This window comes from Mycteria americana, chromosome 3 (genome assembly GCF_035582795.1).
Source record: "Mycteria americana isolate JAX WOST 10 ecotype Jacksonville Zoo and Gardens chromosome 3, USCA_MyAme_1.0, whole genome shotgun sequence".
NCBI classification, from domain to species: domain Eukaryota; kingdom Metazoa; phylum Chordata; class Aves; order Ciconiiformes; family Ciconiidae; genus Mycteria; species Mycteria americana.
Window position 1 is genome coordinate 4590137 of NC_134367.1, and position 13321 is coordinate 4603457.

General features: G+C 40.7%; 1 protein-coding gene across 1 annotated transcript in view; it reads left to right on the top strand.

Annotated features, from left to right (window-relative positions):
* Positions 1 to 13321, top strand: part of PKHD1 (PKHD1 ciliary IPT domain containing fibrocystin/polyductin) — a 269779-nt gene that overhangs the window by 127378 nt on the left and 129080 nt on the right. The window contains exons 42-46 of the mRNA XM_075497242.1: positions 4659 to 4771; positions 6113 to 6212; positions 7564 to 7698; positions 10894 to 11029; positions 12761 to 13007. Of these exons, the coding sequence (XP_075353357.1) occupies positions 4659 to 4771; positions 6113 to 6212; positions 7564 to 7698; positions 10894 to 11029; positions 12761 to 13007 (731 nt within the window). The remainder of the gene's footprint in view (positions 1 to 4658; positions 4772 to 6112; positions 6213 to 7563; positions 7699 to 10893; positions 11030 to 12760; positions 13008 to 13321) is intronic.

The following is a 13321-nucleotide window of genomic DNA, read 5'->3' on the forward strand; positions in this document are numbered from 1 at the left end:
TGACCTTTCTTACCGCAGTTTCAGTTGTGACAAATGCACATTTTCATAAAAAAAAAAAAAAAATCCTGACCTGTTCCATTGCTAACCCACAGAAATCAAACCAATTATTAAGTGTACGTGAAAACCTAATCGCCCCGTGGGCTTCTGTTCCAAGAGGAAAGAACTGCACCTAGATTTGAAGGTGAAAGAGAGACCAACACATTTCCTATGTCAGTATGAAGACAATAGTACTTAGGAAGAAGGAGAGGACTTTTCTGCAATTCCCTCAAGGGCATATTTATCATTTTAAAGACCATCAAATATGGTTAAAAATACAACAACTAGGCAGAATCACATGAATTTCAGCTCCACTAAACACAGAGTTTTGTACTATCATGCACTGACTTACCCTGGAGCTGTCTACTCGATCGCCAGTGGCTCAGCTTTTGAAAAGGTTTGCTGCAATTATCTCTACGGGTACATGTGAACTGGCTGCGGTTGGTTTTCAGCACATTTGTTTAGCTCTTTTGGTTCACATGTCTTCGTAGATACGCCCAAAGCTGCGTCTGTGGCTGTGTACCCGAACATCAGGGTTAAGTCTGCTCTCCAAAGATGTGTTACTCAAGGCAGAATAGCTGATGGCCCTTGAAGGGTTGCTGATAAACCTCATTGTCAGCAGTCTCTCGGAGTGGGCTATTTGAGGCGTTGCAGCAGCAAAAGGAAAATGTGAAGAAGTTGCCTAGCTTAAAATTATTATTAAGTGCACTTACTATTCTACAGTACCAAGCAGAGTTCAGCAGAAGACGTGAAAGGACGTGGTTATTAAGAGAAAAAGTCACACTTTTCCCAAGCAAAACACTTGTGTCCTGTGGAGTTTTTCTTAGTATGGTAATAATCAGTAAATGCAAGGGATGCTGGTCCAGCACCAACATCATGATGTTACAGAGTTTCAGCAACTTTTATCTGATCAAATGGCTCAAGAACTGGATATTGCTTTTTAGGTATTTATAATCTTAATTTAATAGGGAGGTTTGAAGAGTGTAATGGGAAAGACTCATCTTCCCACTGCCTGGTTTCCAGGCCATGACATGGAATAGAAACTTCCCCCCTGGATTTTGTTAAGTGGTTGTCGGTTTTTGTGTTTGTTTGTTTTCAGATTGCCATCTTTCAATTACTGATTTTGAACTTACAGGCTGCAATCTTTAGGGCAAGGATTACAGCTAAGATAGACAGAGAGCTCTAGGTCCATACTGTGTTACATGGGTTAAGCTTTCCACAGTGAGTCCTACAATAATATTTTCATAACTACTCAATTTACTTGGGAGCCTAAATTTGTATCGGTGACTGAAGAGCTTAAATTTCCTTGAAAATCAGTGGTCTCCTAAACGGAGTTGAAATTGGGACACAGCAGTCACTCAAACCTGAGCCTACAAAGACATTTGGAGAACCAATTCCCAATGGTTTCCACTTGACTTAAGCCTTTAAGTGCATTTGTGAACCAGGGTGTTAGATAAAATTTTATACTCATACAGTATAAGTGCAAAATTATTATTATAAGGTTAATATTTTTTTTTAAATAAAGTATGGAAGCCCTGGTTATCACTTTTTAGTGTCATGAGACAATTTCATTAGCAGGCTGGTTTCTTGCTTTTTAAATGCTATCAGCATGAGGAACTGAAGATGCCCCTCTTCGATATTAGTTCTTTTGTCACTGAAGTGCATGCCCTATGTCCCTGGTTTTATTTTTGTGTGCAGGAAAAAAAAAAAAGTATTTTTTTATCTTCTTCTTTTTGTTCTCTTGGGCCTAGTGGGTCTTGGACCTTTTGTAGTAACTTCCTCTTCATAAACATTCAATGCCCTTAAATCCCAGAGCCAGCATGCAGTGCTCATGCATAACAACATACAGACTGGGTTTAAGAAAGTCAACAAGCATCCTCCCTTTCCTTTCTTGCCATGGTGTTGAGGACTGGGAAACAGCTTAAATGAATGAACAGGGTGGAGATCAGCCTGTGTTTCCATGTCAGAGGAGTGACTGATGGTCATGTTGTTGATAAAAGAATTTGTTTCCCAGTATCACCCAACCCAGCCATTCTCCACAGTACCAAAGAGGTGAGGCTGCATCTGTTTGGCATTGACTGTTTCTCACCGTTTCATCCCTACTGAGATCTTTTCTAAAACTTTCTGCCAGGTGAGTGCATACTGAAGCGAGCCCATTGGGGGTACTCCTTGCGTCCTGACAGGTTCTGAAACTGGGGGAGCAGTGCTGGGCACACTCTCTAGAGCTTTAATGTTATCTTTAAGGTCAACAGTTTGAGCCCCGGCTATCTAAAAGAAATTCATTAAATATTTACATTAGCAGTGTTGTACGGTTAAGAGACACTTAAAACGTCAACCACTTTATTTTACTGACTTGCGATGCATACCTCCAGGTATTTGGCATGCTCGGGGAGGTAATTTCTCTCTGGAATTTTGGTTGCACGGACATTTGTAATATACTGACTTCCACAAAGAATTGATTTCCACACAAAATTCCCTGCTTGCCTAAACCCCCTGCCCTCCAGCCACTAGCTGGCTGAATAAATATGCAGGTTTTTTCCTTATGAATCATCTGTAGAACGCACGATTGGAGTCGCAAGTAAAAGATCCTGGAAATAATGTGACTGGACTGCAGAAGTATTTTGTTAAAGGAAAAGGGTCTTTGGCTGCACTTTCAGAAAAAGCAGCAGTTTTACCAGGGGACAGAGAAAGCAGGGCTTTGAGTATTGATACTTCTTTGTTGCTTGACAGATGTCAGAGATCACGACAGCAGGGAACACACTTGGATGGGTCAAAAGAAAGTAATTGGTGTATGGAGGCTTTCACCTCTAGGTCACCAGGCTCGGCTTTTATTTGGACCATCAGGGACCAAAAAGTGATTAGTGTTTTAACACTCTACGGTGACCTATGAATGGTAGTGGTGGGTCAGTCCTGATCTTAGAGAACAAGCTCTTCTTCTAGCTGCAAGAAAGCTCATCTTAGACCCCCCTTAGAGAACTAGATACCTCCAGAGAGCAATTAATCTTATCTAAGGATAGACCAGAAGAATTGCCCTCTGGACATGCCTATGACTTATTTTTTCCAGGAAAGGGAGCCTAGGTTTACCAGCCTGGACTTCAGCATCAAATTTTTACACATCTAAGATAGGTGAGAGGGATCATGCCAAGATGTGCACATGAAAACATCGCTGTATGGACACCATCCAAAACCACCTAGGTTTGGCTGCTGTCCAAATGAAGGAGGTCAGAGCAGGTTTTTTCCCTAGAGTAGAAAAGCTCCTAACTCACTGTATGTAACCCACATAACCCACTTGCCACAGACTCTGTAAGTACCAAACTCCTAATTTAAGATCAGGCAAACCTTATCTTCACTTATTTTTCACCTCTTACAATAATACAAAGAATGCAACTCCAGAATTTCTTCATTAAGAGGTATTAAGTGACAATAACTTACAGCACATCTTCCCATGGTTATTCACTTATCCTGTTAAAAAGAATCCAAACCAAGTAATTTACCACAGGTCTGAGTAAGTTTAGTTGTTCAGCCACGGACATATCCTGAAGATGTAGTTCTCTCTTTTCTCTTGACTTTTAGGGGGGCTCACTTTTTCATGCCAATGTTGTTTCCTTTTTTTGTATTTGCTTCGGGAGATATGAGAAAGATACAGATTGAGAAGTAAATCAATAAACTGAGTAGTTTGTGATTTGCTTTTCTTTCATGCCTTCCTACTTAGAATGGATTTTATAGGGGTATGTCCTGGTTTTGGCTGGGATAGAGTTAATTTTCTTCCTAGTAGCTGGTACAGTGCTGTGTTTTGGATTTAGTATGAGAATAATATTGATAACACGGTGATGTTTCAGTTTTTGCTAAGTAATGTTTACACTGGTCAAGGACTTTTCAGCTCCCCGTGCTCTGCCAGGTGCAGAAGAAGCTGGGAGGGGACACAGCCAGGATAGTTGATCCAAACTGGCCAAAGGGCTATTCCATTCCACATAACGTCCTGCTCAGTATATAAACTGGGGGAGTTGGCTGGGGGCTAGTGATCGCTGCTCGGGAATGGCTGTGCGTTGGTCGATGGGTGGTGAACGGTTGTATCACTTGTTTTTTTTCTGGGTTTTGTTTCTCTCTCGCTCTCTTGTTGTTTTCCTTCTCATTGCAATTTTTTGTTGTTGTTGTTCCAATCATTAAACTGTTCTTATCTCAACCCACGAGTTTTCTTACTTTTGCTCTTTCGATTCTCTCCCCATCCCAGTGCAGGGGGAGGGTGAGCGAGCAGCTGTGTGGTACTTAATTGCCAACTGGGGCTAAACCACAACAGGGTAAGAAGTTTTCCACACACTTTTTTTCTTACCTACTTCTTGAAGAATTGTGGCAATACCATTTTTCTATCATTTGTTTCTATTGCTTGGCCAACCCTTGTTGCCTGGCTTGAGAACAGCTTTTTTTTAAGACTGGCCCAAGGACAGAGTGAAAAGAGGACAAGATTGAGGACACAGAAACAAGGTGCCAGCTTCTACCAGCCAGAGTTACCAGAATTTGAATGGACCTCAGCTGGGATTTTAATTTGGGTTTTTCTCAAGTTTATTTTAATTTCCAGAAATCTGTGGTAATCTTTTTTCACTGTCGTATATACTTCTCTGCAGGGTAACACAGTGTGTGCTGCTGGGTATGGTTATTTCTTTCATCTCTCCCCTGAGGGACCATCCAAAATTCCTCTCCTGTCCTTCAGTGAGAACGTAGCTCATTCCTGCACAAGGTACTTGGGGATTTTTGGTTAAAGAGATTTTCCTTCAGTGCATAGTAGTGCTAACTATCATTGCAGTGGTGAGCAGAAAATGCTTTGCCCCTCCTTTCAGGATTTTTTTTCCAATTTTGCACCCTTTTGGGGCTTCCTCTCTTGTAAGCAGGGTTCTCCACAGCAGAGCAGAACCAGTGTTCCATAACAATGTGGTTGGGGCTGTTTTTCAGAGCCTGATTGTGAATGGTTTCCTTAGTAGTTTCAATACAGTCCTTTCTTCTTCGTTCACAAGCCCAATTTGTTAACTTGCAGCGTTTCCCAGTGCTGTTAACAAGCTCCTCCACTTTACCCCCTTGTTTAAATGATCCTGATGTAGTTTAAGGTGCCACATTTAACACATTTCCTCATCAACCATTTAAAAGCAAAGCACTGAAGCATGTGCTCATGTGTTGAATTGAAAGCTCATTTTTAAGTATAACAGACGTTTCGAGCAGAAGAGGGTGGCATGTAGGAGAACAGATACATGATTTCTTTCTTACGCTCCTTTAACATCTCCTGCAGGCCACCATTAGAGACTTGACGCTGGCTTACACACGCTGGAGTGGCATTTCTTACCTCCATGCTTTATATCATAGCAGCATGAACACTCAACTATTAGAATTTGGCCTCTCATTAAGTAGATTGAAGAGACTAATCACTTTGCAGTCCAATGGGATAAAAGGTGCTGTATGTACGTCAGACATTACATATAACAGTTGTTCCTGTAGCATCCAGGAACGGCTATTCACTAGAGCTTTTGCCCATACTTCCCTAAAACAGAAACGATAGTAAAAAATGACATAGTACTAAAAGTCAATGGACAGAGTCACCTGAATTTTGAGGAAATCTGGATATTAATCTGGATTTAAAATCTCTGAGAAGGTCAAACCAAAGGCTGCATTCAGGGATGTACACATTTGGAATGTACTCCAAGTTGGCTGAATCCCATAGAAAAGCCTTATCTGTCCAGATTCACGTCAGGCTTATCTGAAGGTGATGGTATTTGAAAGCTCATGAGCATGGTGGGGGTGTTTTGCAGCAGGCACCTGTCAGTGGTACTGCACACTGGTTGTTAGCCCTGACTTGGCTAACTCTGAAAATACTTGAAAAGAAATTTTAAGTATGCTCTCTGGCATGATTAGATGCCTAAAAGAAATATTGCTATCCACCAGTCTTTGATTTTGGATTAAATGATAAAGTCTCATGCAGAGAACTGTTACAGATTTAAGATTTTAGATACCAAAATGATGAATAGAAAAATCTGCTCATAAATACAGGCATTGTAAAGAAACAGCCTCCTTTGCTTTCTTTCTTAAACAGGTATGGGTTGCTGGTGTACCCAGAATATTTGCCAGACAGCCCAAACAGACCTATTCAGTTCAACAACTTCACAGCTTGGAGTAGCCAAGGTGGAGCACAGGTACGTTTGTCCTGACTGTCCTCTGTGATGCTCAGGATCTTTACAAGTGTATCCCTTCTACACTGACTTCATCCTTTAAGGCTGCAAATAGGCCACAGTGACGGTAAAGCTCTTGTACTTGTATGTCCATGTCCCTCAGCTGGAGGCTCCTTTTTTGGTGACAAAGCCAGAAAAACAATTTGTGTGAGCTCTTCTTACTGCTCCAGTGCAGAATCAGTACTACTTTCATCAATAGCTGGTGTCCTCTGTCACCATCTAGCATCTGTCTGCCACTGTAATCATAGAATCATAGAATCATAGAATGGTTTGGGTTGGAAGAGACCTTAAAGATCATCTAGTTCCAACTCCCCTGCCATGGGCGGGGACACCTTCCACTAGATCATGCAGCCAAAAAAGTCATCCCACTGGATCTGAGCTATTTGTAAAGATTGCAGTTGGTAGAGGATCTGTTACCTTCATAGGGTTAATGGTTTCCATGGGAGTTTTTTCATTCTTGTTAAAAATGTACTTTTTTTTTTTAATTTGTCTAGCTTCACTTTCCAGGTATTGTAGCTCACTATTACTTAATCTGATTAAAAAACCCACACTGTCCTTTATTATCTGATATTTTTTTCCCATGCCAGTGCTTAGAGGCTGTGATCCTCTTAACGCCCTGTCTGACGAGCTGAACAGATTGTATGTGTTTCTCTGTAAGGCATGTTTTCTAGTCTAACCCATCCTATGGCTCTTCCCTTGAAGGTGTCCAATTTTTCAGTGTGTTTTTTCAGACTGGTGCATTCTCTTTCTGGAAAAAACTTATCTGTATGAAAAGAAATAAAACAAAAGGGTGTTTTGCAGTTTTGTTTTTGTGGTTTTCTCTGCTAACTCGTAATTTCTTTGTGTGTTACTGACCTAGCATACATGAATAACTAAGTTTATTCTGCTTCTTTCCGTGAGCTCCCTCTAGGAACAGTCTTCTTGCTCTTAGGTGACTGTAAGCAATACCTCTGGTTATTTTCAAGGCATCTTTCTGCTACAAACATTAACTTCTTTACCCTGCTATTCTTTCCAGTAATAAACCCCAAAATATTTAGAGCACTTGTACCCTGTCTATTACTGATTCTCAGTTCTGATTGTTTTTCATACCGTTCTTTTTTTCTTTTAACGTGAAAATAAGTTGGCAGACTGTAAAGATTTTTGTGTTATTAATTAAAAGCAGAAATAAAAAATTAAGGAGAGATGCTCAAATACTAAATACACATTCAACACTTTTACGTGTTTTTGTACTTCCCCTGTCTCTTGTATTGTAAGTAGAGTTATACATCACAATCTTTTTTTATTATTATTATTCCTTTATTATGTTTTTATATAGATTTTTAGTAGCAGTAACCTTGAACTCCAACATTTCTGGATTTATGCTTGCAAAGACTTTGGCATTGACATCGTAGAAAGCCTGGGAAACACTTCTGTAGCTGACAGCGTTTTAATTGGACACATTGGGCAAAAGGTAAGCACTGCAGGAATTATTTCAATATCTCTTGAATTGCACAGCAACCCTTCAAACAGGAATTTGGAGAAATAAGAAAGCAACCTGAAGCACAGCCCCTGCTCCATGGCAGCTTGGGTAAAGCTTGGATCTTAAATAGTTTGTACCTAAAGATAAATACTTGGGCCCAGCTTCAGGATGAGATTTGGGCACTGATCTGTTTGCTTAGTTCTCTAGCTGTCTTCCACTCCTTGGAAAGATGATGCCTTCAGCAGCAGCACCTGCAAGGGACATTGATTTGGTGATGAAGCAGAGAAACCTGGAGCATCAGTACCGCTCTCCCAACCTGCTGGAACCCAGGATTTTGTTGCTTCTGCTGGCAGCAGCAGAAGAGAAATAGCATTTGATCAGCTGGATCTTGCCTCATTTTTCAGGCGCTCCATTCATACCAGCTGATGGTAGGGCTGAATAAACATCAGCTGTTGAGAAACCGGAGATTGCATTCCGCAGGAAAATTCAGCATTTTTTCCAATTATCTTTTTATTTCAGTATGGAAGTTTTGAAGATTTTTTTAAACAAATTTAAAACAAGGACTCTGACTTTTCTATCTGAATTTGGAACTATTAGAAGATTCTATACTATAATGCATATTCATGTATATGCTTTATAAAACCACATTCAAAAGTAAAAACAAAATCACACTTCTGTTCAACTTATGAGCTGAAGGATTTTAGTAAGATAAGTGTTAATTTTTTCCCTACTCGTGCTGTTTTCCAAGATTAACATGGTCTCTGAAAACCTTGGGATTTCACAGAATCTGAATTTTTAAGAGAAATCATAATTTTTGTTTAAACAAGATTTTCTAATAAAAATTACTATACACCTTTTGCTGTAATAAACAGACATCATTTAATCATACACAACTGGGTTTAGTTTAGTGATTTGAGAATAATGAGGGGGAATAACAGATTTGATTTCTGTCCTCGTTAACACTTTGGTTTCCTCTGCTCTCTCATAGAATCATTCGTCCACCTGGAACACAGAGTGCTATTTTTTTACTTGAGAATGAAAAATGCTGTCAAAACGTAACATTTTTATTTATGCAGTAAATATGATCCTCTTCCATTATTTCTTTAGGCAGTTGGACAAAGTCCTTTGGGTGTTACCAGGTTGTTAACAGATTAATAACATGGATAACAATGGAATTTTAGTTACAACTGGCCATAGCTGCTTGTTCATGATTTTGAGGTCTTTTTTGCCCTGCTCAGTTTTCTATTGTTGTTTATGAAATTAATTTTCTCTCTGACTGGCAGAAAAAGCGTTTTAAATGAGTTTTCTTTGGAAGCTCACAGAAAGAAACCTCTGTAGTAGGTCTGTTGAAAGTATGTAGCTCATAAAATCCTGGCTTCACCAGTCCAACCTTGCAGCATCCCAATGATGCAATGAATTTCTCTCAGACACCAAAGGGTGGATGTCTTTGTTTTTGCTTTGCAGGATCCATGGAAAGACTCTGATGTTGTACTTGTTAAGAGATTTAGAGGCGCTCAGCTGTGCCTTGTTTCCTGAAGTACCCCAGGGGGGTGATTATCTTTGATTATCTCATGATAAGAGCCTCCTTGTCATAATTTACATCTTAATTTATGTAATTCTCCCTTTAATAATGATGTCTCTTTAATATCAATTAAAACTTTATGACATTAATTTAATGGGAACCTTGGATATTCCTCTCTGCTAGCCCTTCCAGTTTTTGAAAGGAGTGCTTTAAAACAAGATGGTTTTCTGGAAATAACAGGGCATTTAAAAATTGGGGCTTAGATCAATTGTTAGTGGCAGGGCTAAATCCAGGGCCGATAAAAGCCAAGGGAAGGACTTCTGTTAGCTTCCTAGACATTCAGCAATCCTCTTGCATACTTTCATAAAGCAACTCATTGTCCTTGTGGAGCCATTTGAGGAGAAGCATTTCTTCCTGAAAAAGCAGGAGGTCTGAGACATGTGACACACACTATGGAGGAATTATCGTCTCACACCCTTCTTCTATTTGCTATTTATTTAAATAACATAAATTAACTAAAAAAAAAAAAAAAAGATAGAAAGGGAGCTGGGATGGAAGAACAAGCAAGTGTAAATAAAAAACCAATAGAGTCTTTCTGACAGATTTGTTACCAGAAGTCAGGGATTTCTGCTTAACAGTGACTTGGAAGAAGATGGCCCAAGGACCAGGACCATCACCCCCGATGTTTTGGCCTCAGAGTAAAAAAGGTGATGGAGCTACTGTCTCTTAATGAGAATGAAGATAGCACCATCTGTTTGAAGTAATAATCTATTTATAAAAATCCATTTCATTCTACATTTTCAATTAAAGACTATGTTTTCACAGAGGGTGGATTTCTCGATTGATTCTCTACTATGGCTTTTAAGAGTTGTTCTACAACAGTGTTTATGTGCCTCAGAAAAGGTATCACACATTCCTCTCAGCCCTTCCTCCTCCAGGCTACCCACTAGATCTGAGTACATCCTTCTTCCCAGCCTGTTTCCAAGATAAATTGGCAGAGAGATGTACACTTCCCGTGGCATGGCCCACAATCACCACAAAATCTAGCTTGTCCATTGTGTTTCCCATCACTTGTGGGTTTTGCTCTTCCTTTCCACTTTTTGTTGCTCTGATGGACCCTGAAGTCAACTAGAGCTTTGAAGAGAGCCTAGCTTAAACGCTTTCCCACATCCCAAATCACACGAAAGGGCTTTGAATCTCAACAGTCAGGTTTTTCTTAGAACAGAAATCAGAATGATTAGCTTTGTAGAGCAGGGAAATTTCCTGCCTGCTAGACAAGACAAGGTAAAGTAAAAGGGACTGTAAACAAATCTGCTCACTGTGCCTTCCAGGTGGATTCTTTCTTCCCAGGGAATGTGCAATTTCCTTTCCCTTCAAATGTCCAACCTTAACTACTACACAACAACCTGTACAAAGCAAACAAGGCAATCACTGCCCTGAATATAATACTATCACATACCTCAAATGGTGAATTAAACAGATGCTACTTGTCAGAATTTGCAAAGCAATAGCTTAGATCTGTCCTTCAAACAGCGTACATTGCCCCACAACCATGGGCTTGAGTGCAATCACATCCTTGTGTCCCAGCTGCTTCATCCTGGACTGATTAGACTTGGAGATTCACATAGTGACGTTTCCCAGCACTCTTCGTTTCTTCATTGCAGGATAGGACCTGTATGTCAGCAGGACTAAAAACTCCCAAAAGATACCAGCTATTCATCTCCAACACAGCTTTCAGGAACTTTGATGCGAACACTTGCACAGCGATCAGGACTTGTTCTGGCTGTTACCAAGGGCAGGGTGAGTCTGATTTACACTTATTTGGCAGGGTTTCCACAGTCCCTGGCTTCCTCCCATTTCAGATTCAGATGTTTAGAAGTTCATAGTTTCCACAGACAACCATTGATAGATATTTCAGCTGAATCCCACAAAAAGCACTGTATAATGATGAAGAGTACTGGCCCAGTTTTGCTTCTGTAATCTTGTCAGTATGTTTGCTATAGGTGAATTTTCAAGAGCTAGGTTTTGAGGTATTTGCATACCTGCTTTCCTTAGGTTTCACTGTATTAATAGTTTTCAAAGGTGCCACTCTATGTTTCACTTCCTCGACTTGGACAGATGGATAATAACTCTTCCCCATTCACAGGAAGGTGCGGCATGAGATGATGATATGTAGATGCGAGATAAATGCTGTGCTTGGTGTGCAGCTCAGATGAACTGAGAAAATCCCTGAGCTGGGATTGTAGAGATGTGCATAACAGCCAGACCTCAACAATACTCACCCTCTTCAGTGTGTGCGTTTTGCTGACACTGTTGGTGGGCTGAGCCGGACCCTTTAGCTGCTCTGCTCTGCATGGGCTGAGGTTGCAGGTTGTCTCCAATCTCCCTTGGAAATAACTTCATCACGTAGTTGAAGCCACATATTGCGCATGTGTTTAAGACAAAGGTAGCCTTACTTTTGCACTGATTTCATTTTCTCAAGGGAAGGGGTTTTTATACACCGGCTTGTTTCTGCTTCTTCATTTTGGGAGGTAAAATTTCAAGAGCGATGATTTCTTTAATAACTATGACACAACCTTGCAGAATTTCACCAAGCTCCTACCTCAGGCCAGCCTAAACCTTAGGTGAATTTGCCTAAGATAATGTGTAAACTAAGCATCCTTTTGAGCTTTGAAGAGGTACCCAAAGGCTCTTTGAAGAGTGTTCCAACTGCAATTACCTCTTAAATATATTTATATATGAATGAATACTGCCCTACAATAACGTAACAGAGAAAAAGACTTCAGGAGGTGAGATCAAAGGACAGGAGGAATAGTAAAGTCTGACTCAGAGAGGCTACTACTGAGAATAGGATAGTCAGATAGTAACCAGTGCAGTGCATGAACACTCATGCCAAAGCTGACTTGTTATGGTCCATGGGGCAATGATTTTCTGACATTTCTAGAAACAGTGTGTTCAAAAACTTCCTGTTCTTTAGCCCGCATGAATATTCCTCCTTTTTGTAGCTATCTGTGTTACGGTAATGAAAAGATCCTCCGGCCACAGTTTTCAGCTAAGGTTTTATTGTGCCAGGTGCTGTACATATGCACACAAGTATATTTACACACACATAAACAGTCTTTATCTCTAAATAATTTATCTTATAAAAAAGGCAGAAAGGATCTATAAGAATCATTGTTTTGGGGACCATAACTTTTGGCAGTGGGACTTGTGAAGAAGCATTTGGAGTCACTGAGGAGATGCTGGTAGGGCCAGGAGCAGCACCTGGATCAGAGGAGTCTGTAACCACAAGTCCTGTCACAACAGGGCACTGGACAGGTTGGACCTGGCCATAGCACAGCAATGGCAATTCCCACAACCATCTCTATTTATTTATTTATTTTCCTGAATCTCCCCTTCTTGTTGACTCAGCAGACATTTTTCCAAAGCAAAGGTGAAATGAAGCTAGTCTCTTTTTCTGCAGAGATGTCTTCAGGCCTATTACTTGAAGAGGTCAGTCTCTGTTTCTGAAAAGCTGCTTGTTCCCCCCAGGTGGGTTTACAGTGAGAGCTGAACGTCTGACCTTCATCAACTCACCTTTCCAAGTGTCTTTCCCCTTTCCTCACTCGGCCATCCTTGAGGATCTCGACGGCTCTGTCACAGGGCAGAAAGGAAGTCATCTCCTCCCTTCCACAGATATCCTTGCAGCATCTTGCACAGCCAGGGCCAACTTCAGTCAAGCTTCTGGTGGCAGTGTTTGTGGCAGCGACCTTATTTTCCACCGTATGTCTCTTCATTTGTAAGTAACCATTCCAATTCTAAGAAATCGGCATGGATGTTGCTTGCTATGTTTTATATTGAGAGAGCTGCTGGGTCTGAACACAGTCCCAAGACTCCTGCCTCTCTATTGAGTCCTAAACTAGGTCAAAAGCCTGAGCACTGGCATACATAGTCCGTGTTGCTGTCCGTGTGGTCTCTGGCACTGGTTTTGTCCTGGGTACTTGTTCTCACCCAGATAGTTCTCAGGCATGGTTTAAGTGATAGCAGAGGGACCATTCCCAACTGGCAATTTGGATGAAGTCGTCATGTTTCTGGAGAGGAGAACTTAGCTGT